General features: G+C 39.2%; 1 protein-coding gene across 1 annotated transcript; it reads right to left on the bottom strand.

Moving 5' to 3' along the window:
• Nucleotides 1-6,525: 6,525 nt before the first annotated feature.
• LOC138875075 (uncharacterized) lies at nt 6,526-7,593 on the bottom strand. Its single transcript, XM_070153888.1, has one exon. It carries the CDS (start codon nt 7,591-7,593, stop codon nt 6,526-6,528), a length of 1,068 nt encoding a protein of 355 aa, XP_070009989.1.
• Nucleotides 7,594-8,478: the final 885 nt, after the last annotated feature.

The raw sequence follows: 8,478 nt of genomic DNA on the forward strand, positions 1-8,478 counted from the left end.
CAAATTGGCACCTTTTGGCTATAATTGCAATAACTTTGCAAATATAGCCCATGCGTACATTTCTTGTATTATTTTACTAGAAATTAGTCCTTCATTTTATTGAATATTAAATAACCATTTTTAAAAACATTTCTATGCATGAAATTTATTTTTTATAATTAGTAATTATTTTACAAATTATTTTTAATCAATTGTTTGAGGTATTTAATAACTAGCCTCTTTTATTTCAATTTTGTTCTAAAATTAACTAGCCCAATACCCCTTGTAGACCAGCCCAAAAGATCCCAGGCCCAATACCCACTTACCCGACACAAAACCTCCATCAAATCATGGCCGTTCCTTTAGATCAATGGTCCACATTAAAACTTACCTTTTTAATCAAACGACCCCCCTAAACCCTAATCATTCTCACTAAACAACCGCCCTAGAATCCCTAATCCTCTCCGTCTCTCCGAGATCTAACCTTAACCCTATCCGCCGTCACCCAAAACCAGCCCTAATCCCTTTGATTACTATTCGATCTATGGATTCCCATGGTTGTACGAGGCCTCTACTTGTCTCCTATTTCCCCTGGTTGCTCGATTTTGTGGTTTCGTGGAAGGACCTCGAAGAGATCTGGTCCGGATCTCGTTCAAAACTCTTCAAGAGTCTGTCTATGGTCTGTGAGTGCTTTCTATCAAAGTTTTACGACTCAAATCTTTGATTCAAAGGTCGTATTCTCTTTACCCTTTCTCTTTTCTTCAAGAAACCTAATGTTTAGACTTGAATCGGTTCAGATCTATGTAGATCTGGACTGATTCTGAGTTCATCGCTGATTTTCCTTAAGGTTCCCTTATTTCTTTACTGATTAACCGATTTTCGACCACTTTGTTATATTAGGGTTTGGTTTCTTGTTGTTTGTTAGTCGAATCTCTGTGCATCTGAAGTGTTTTCAAACTCCCATGGTTATTCTTCAAGGTTCTTTTACTTCTCTACCACTAACCAAATTTTAGCACTACGCTACTTTAGGTTTTTGACTTCTCTGACTTCTGTTGTTAGAATCCCTGTATGTTTGATGCTTTCAAGTTTCGATGGCTGCTTTCTTTAAGGTTCTTTGACCTCTATACTATCAATCAACTTTAAGTATTTTCAAATTAGGGTTCTTCCCAGACTTATCTTCAAAAGTTCTTCTACTTTCAAATGTTTAATCCAGTCATCTCTTGACGGGTTTGGTTAATTTTCATATGTATGAACCCTAGATGTTCTGATGATGACACTGCTTTCTTCTATTATGTTTATTTTTATGAACTAGTCGTATTAACTGACTCTATTTAGGGTTTTGAGGATTTTCTTGTTAAATCCAGTATTCTTTGGGATTTTGCTGCTCAATTGATTTCTATTTAAGGAATTTGAATGATTCTTTCAGTATTGTCCCAGAATTTTTACTTATTTCCCTATTGTAACTAATTACACTTGCCTTAATTAGTTATCAATAATTTGGGGATTTGATAGACTCCTTATACGGTGTGGTGTTGATTTATTACCTTACTTGAGTCCCAGTTCTGACTGTTAATTCATTGCCCCCAATTAAGGGGTCTATTCCGGACTCCTTTATGGAAATTGATTCTATGACTGATTAATTGCTCCTAATTGATTGAACTGTGATTCTTTTACCTTATTTTGATTCACCCCTTAAGTGCTATATAAGCACTCCCATTCTGTTCCTTCAAGGACACGAACATTAGTTCACCATTACACTTACACTCTAAAAACCTCTCTCTCTATTCTTCTGTGTTACTTGTGATATTCATTGGCCTAGCTGACAGCCAAGGCTGACCATTGCACAACCTTTGCTCTACATTCTGTGTTCTTCTTCTTAGCTGGTATGCCCTTGATTAATTTTTGAAATCTAAACCCTATGTGTTTCATTACTGCCTTAGTTCATCAGTCATGAGTTCCATTCTTGTTCCTGTTTACTTTCTTGCTTAGCATGCCTAATATTGTCTTGTTTCAATATATGATCACTATGTCTCAACTATACTTGCATGTCTACTGTTTATCTAGCACGTCTAAATTTTGCTTTGTTCTATATGTGATTATCATTTCTAAGCTATGAGTGCTTGTGTGGTGCTTGCCTAGTCTGTTCATTTAAGTCTTTGCCTACTCTACTAATGAGATCATGCTAAGACATATAGTCTCTCAAGGAAACTCTAGTTGTGTGTTTGGTCATGCCCAAGGTCTATGTGTTCTCAACATGTCCCTACTGTAATCTTTGTAACTAATTTATCAATTCTACAAATTCTTGAGAATTCTATGCATCTGTTTGCTTATGTATACACTAAGGTGTATTACATGTATCCCCAACCCCTCTCTCCATGTTTGGAATCTGTGTGCCAAAGTGTTTCTAAATCTGGTTGCTATGTGATTTGTGTTCTGATTTCAAAGTATTTTCATACTTTTCTCAAGCTGTTTTACCACCAAACTAGTACTGGTTTTCAGAAAATCTATTCCCCTCTAAGAATTCCTCTCTATACTATTTTGCCAAAACATTTTCAAATTATGTCAAGCACTCTCACTTACTCTTAGGTTATTAAGTCCCGCCCCTTTTGTATGTGTACTACTTAGAGATCCCTTGAGATCTCTCTGAACTATGGCATATCAGGGTTGACTCTTCTACACTGCACATGATCAGTCTTTATTTGAGAAAGTCTGGGTGTGAGCACTGCCCTGAATCCTTGAGGTCCTTAGGGAACTCTGACATACCTGGACACAAATTTGGCAATGAAATCTTGGGCATTTGAGACTACTGGAGGCCTGGTACACTAGGGTTTGCTTTTGGCCTACTTCAGGCTCCTTATAGCTTAATTTACATTTTATTTATGTTATTTTTATTCAATCATTGGTATGTAATAATTAATTGTAAATGGATATTGGGGTGACTAGTAAAAAGGGAGGGTAGTTATATGGTATTGTGGGTAAAGTTGGGTAGATGCCTATAGGTGGTTACTTTATACTATTGTATGTTAGATAACCTGCCTATGGCTTTACTTCATTCAAAATCACTTTGCTATTGCATGTTTGAAAACTTGCCTAGGTGTTTACTCTAATCACTATTGCATGCTAGATAACATACCTATAGGGTTTACTTTGGCTCAAATGTGCTTTGTTAGATAACATGCCTATAGGGTTTGCTTTGGCTCAAATGTGTTTTGTTAGATAACATGCCTGTAGGGTTTACTTTGGCTCAAATATGCTTTGTTAGATAACCTGCCTATAGGGTTTGCTTTGGTTGAAATAAGTTCTGCCTACTTCGCTTTACATGATTAGACGCCATGCCTATAGGGAATAAAATAACTAAGGTTCAACTTTTAATACAACATATATTCAAATTCGTCTCTTTAGAAATCATGCATGTAGGTTTAATTGGTTGTCACACTTGCTCCGTTAGTATGCGTGTCTAATAAGAACTAATAGCAGTTTCACTCATTAGAGATAGAACTCATGTCTATAGAGTAGTTATCATATGCATTAAGTACTAAAACTGGAACTTTATACAGTGTCTTGTTAAAAGTCACTAGAAAGCATGCATATAGGATAAAAAGAACTTCAAGTTGTTTCCCAGAATCGTGACTGCATATACACACTTAGGCAAGCCTTATGACGTTAAATAATTGTGAAACCAGTTCTATTTATGTGTGAAATTATCCAGGCTTAATAGGGTATAAAACAAGTAGGCAAAATGGTTAGGATTCTACCACTTCCCTTAAAACAAACGCGACATGTTCTGTTTTGTGATGTTCATCTAGATATCATGTTCCTAGGCCTTCTGAACTTATTCAAAAGTTGTTTGAGACGTGCTGCTTATTTGCTTATGTACATGTGGAGGTAAACATGAGCCTTAATTGCTTTCCATATTTGATTGTCCTATACATTTTTTGCTTGTCGCCTAAATTTTCCCTTTTAAACACCTTAGGTTGTCTAGAACTGCACAAATTTAGAGATCCTAAACTCCTCCAGGACCATAAGGAAGGGACGGGTATCAGCATGCCTAGAGATCGTTAATTGAACTCGCTTATATAACCATTAAGGGTGGGGTAATGGGCCGTAAAAGGATATGATGACCTGCGCGCTAATGTCACGTGTAGCCCCTCTAGTTGAGGAGGATTACCGGGCATTGCACAGATTGATCCTGTAGGCTAAACAACTTAGGACTTCCCTTTCCCGATTCCTATATGTGTTTAAGTTATCTAAACTTCCTTTTTCTTTGCATATATGTGTGTTTAATCTGTCCAAACCTCTTTTACCTTCAAAATTTCCGTGATCATATATATGTGAAAACTACCTTTACTTGGAAATACGTGCTTACTTGTTAATTAACTGATTCACATAATTTAAGTTCAGTGGGGACCCACCGTTGTGGACCGTGAGGGGTTCCTAACACCTTCCTATCAAGGTCATTTCGGGACTTTACCCTAATCTCTGGTAATGCAAACTAGTTACATGAGTTAATTACTCTAGGTGCCCTAACACACCATAATCTGTTAGGTGGCGACTCTTCAAATACCCAATTCCCAAAAGGAAATGAGCTGTTCCCCTAAGAATGTCGAAACCCGAACTCCGTGAAGGAAAAAGGGGGCGCGACAATGGGTATTGCACAAAACAAGTGATAAATGCTCAAGTCGGGTCTTACTATCTTTAGATTCAACCTTTTAATTGGGGCTATCAATTTCTTGAGTTCACCCTAATTTCTTGTTAGCTAAGTTTTCCTAGACTTAGTCTCTCTCTCTGTCTCTCTCCTTCTCTCTCACATCAAATATGTCAATTTCCAAGATGGTGGTGAGGGGCATCTCATTCGTTTTAGAAATCCCACCACCCCTTTGACATTCATCACAATGCTTGACTAGATCACTAGAGTCCTTGTAGAGAGTAGGCCAATAGAATCCACAACTCAACACTTTTGTTGTCGTTCTAGCTCCACCATGGTGACCACCATATGGTGAAGAGTGGCAAGCCTCAAGAATTCCCATTTGTTCTTCCTCCGGAACACATCGTCGAATCACACCATCGGTACATATTTGGAAAAGATACAGTTCATCCCAATAATAGTCAAGTCAATCCCATTTGAGCTTCTTCCTTTGGTTTGAAGAGAACTCATTCGGTACAATGCCACTTAGAAGATAGTTTGCTAAATCGGTGAATCATGGCATCCCAGTCATTGAAATGGTTAGAAATTGCTCGTCGGGTAAGGAATCATTGATCTCAAGGCCGTCATGTGGCCTCCCCTCCTCCTCCAATCGAGACAAGTGGTCCGCCACTTGATTTTCTCTACTTTTGCGGTCTTGGATCTCTAGATCAAACTCTTGCAATAGAAGCACCCACCGTATTAACCTTGCCTTAGAATCTTTCTTGCTCATAAAGTATCGAAGCGCCACATGATCGGTGTGGACAATCACCTTTGTACCAATTAAGTACGGGCGGAACTTCTCCATAGCAAAGACAAAAGCAAGTAGCTCTTTTTCAGTCACTATGTAATTAACTTGGGCATCATTCATGGTCTTACTAGCATAGTAGACCTGATGGAAGATTTTGTTGATACGTTGCCCCAACACCGCTCTAACCGCCACATCACTTGCGTCACACATGAGCTCAAAAGGCAGGCTCCAATCCGGTTGGTAATAATAGGAGTAGTAGTCAACTTGAACTTAAGCAATTCGAATGCCTTTATACAATATTCATTGAAATGGAACTTGGCATCCTTTTCCAAAATCTTACACAAGGGGTTCATCACTTTGGAAAAATCCTTGATGAATCGGCGATAGAACCCCACATGACCCAAGAAACTCCTTACTCCCTTCACGGATGTCGGGGGCGGAAGTCTAGAAATCACTTCTATTTTGGCCTTGTCGGCCTCAATACTATTCTTTGAAATTTTATGGCTAAGGACAATTCCTTCCTCGACCATGAAGTAACATTTCTCCCAATTCAATACCAAGTTTGTCTCCTCACATCTTTCCAGGACCTTATCCAAATTGTTCAAGCAATCATCAAAGAATTCCCAACCATAGAAAAATCATCCATGAAGACCTCAAGAATATCCTCCACCATATCAGTGAAAATAGCCATCGTATACCGTTGAAAAGTCGTCGGTGCATTACACAATCCAAATGACATCCTTGAGAATGAGAAAGTATCGTAAGGACATGTGAAAGTGGTCTTCTCTTCCTCCGGAGCAATAAGAATTTGATTGTAGCCAGATTATCCATCAAGGAAACAATAGAAAGCACGACCGGCCTACCTATCTAGCATTTGATCAAGAAAGGGAAGTGGGAAATGATCCTTTGTTGTAACTTTGTTGAGCTTGCTATAGTCCATGCATACTCTCCACCATGTCACTGTTTTTGTAGGAATCAACTAGTTCTTGTCATTTGTAACCACAGTCATGCCCCCTTTCTTTGGGACACATTGCACTGGAGAAGTCCATAAACTATCAGAAATAGGGTAAACAACCCCGACATCCAACCACTTTATGATCTCCTTCTTGACCACCTATTCCATTGCTTCATTTAGCCTCCTTTGATTTTCAACAGAGGGTTTGACACCCTCCTCCAAAATAATCTTGTGCATGCAAAAGGCAGGGCTTATACCCCGGATATCCACCAATGTCCATCCAATTGTTCTTTTCCTCCTTTGTAGAACCTCTAATGTTGACTCTACCTGCATATTTGTCAAACTCGAGGAAAGAATATCTGGTAAAGTAGAAGAAGGGACAAGGAATTCATACCTGAGATACGGAGGCAATGGCTTTAACTCCAATGTGGGAGGCTCCTCGAATGAGGGCTTTGTTGGAGGAGTCTTCCGATTTTCAAGATTCAAGGATAACTTGCGGGGTTCATAAGTGTACGACCCCATTCCTTGCAATGCATTCACACATTCCACATAACCATCATACTCCTCATCATCAAGGTTGAGCAAAACGGCTTCCAATTTGTCCTCAACATTCATTGTCTCACTAGCATCATCAATTATCACATTGGTCACCAAATCCACGAATGAAAAAACTTCATTTCTATATGGTTGCCTCATCAATTTGCACACATGGAAGACCACCTTTTCATCACCCACCTGGAAAGTGAGCTTACCGGCTTCCACATCAACAAGAGCCTTCCCCGTAGCAAGGAAAGTTCTACCCAAAATAATAAGCATCTCATAGTCCACTTTACAATCAAGAATCACAATGTCCACCGGGAGGATGAACTTTTCAACACGAACCAACACATCATCAATAATACCCACATCATCAATAATACCCAATGACCTCTTCATTGTACGATCCGCCATTTGCAACCTCATGGATGTGGGTCTTGGTTGCCCAATTCCCAAAGTTTTGAACATTGAATAGGGAATCAAGCTGATACTTGCCCTAATATCACATAAAGCTTTGGCAAAGTCGGCACTTCCAATTGTACATGGAATTGTGAAAGTGTCCGGATCTTCCAATTTCAGAGCCATTGAGTTCACAATAGCATTCACTTGATGTGTCATCTTGATGGTCTCAAAATTCATCGATCTTTTCTTGGTCACCAAGTCCTTCATGAACTTTGCATAACCCGACATTTACTCTAAAGCCTCAACCAATGGTACATTGATAGACAAACTCTTCATCATGTTAATAAATATTTTGAATTGTTTCTCACTATTTTGCTTTGCAAGCCTTTGAGGGTATGTAGGAGGAGGCCTTGGCATTGGTGCCTTAGCCTTTGGCACTACCGGTTCCGGAATGTCAATTACGTGTTCTCTAGACGGGTTCACTTCTTCTTGTGTCTCCTCCACATTTTCATCAATATCAATTCTCACTTATGCATTAGCTTGAACCAAATTGCTTGGAGTTTCGTCTTCTTGAACCACTACATCATCATCCATAATTCTTCTTTGATTTGAGGTGGTTGCCTCCCCACCTTTTCCACTTCTTGTAGTCACAACCATAGCATATCCTGTATTGTTCCCACCCTTCGGGTTCACCACCGTATCACTTGGTAGTGCCCCCTTAGGATGAGTGTTCATAGCTTGCAAGATTTGGCCCAATTGAACTTCCAAATTGCGAATATAAGTGTTCTGAGAGGCTAATTGAGCATCGGAGTCGGCGTTCTTCTCCATCATTTGTTTAAACATGTTCTCTATTTGGCCCATTTCATTGTTAGAAGAACTGGGACCTTGGGAAGGATATGGAGGTGGGTTGCTTGGTTGTTGAAACATTGGGGGCCTTTGAAAACCCGGCCCCCAGTTATTGTTGTTGTTGTTCTACCCTCCTTGGTTATTACCTCCCTAATAGCCTTGATTATTGCCACTCCGGTTGCATTGGTTATTTTGACCATTCCAATTTCCTTGATTGTCTTGATTGTTCCAATTCCCTTGATTGTTTTGATGTTCCAACCACCTTGATTGCTTGAATTCCTACTTCCTTGTGGTAGCCATTATTGTTGACTTGGGCCTTGATTGTTG

The sequence above is a fragment of the Nicotiana sylvestris genome, chromosome 8, assembly GCF_000393655.2.
Source record: "Nicotiana sylvestris chromosome 8, ASM39365v2, whole genome shotgun sequence".
Lineage (NCBI taxonomy): Eukaryota > Viridiplantae > Streptophyta > Magnoliopsida > Solanales > Solanaceae > Nicotiana > Nicotiana sylvestris.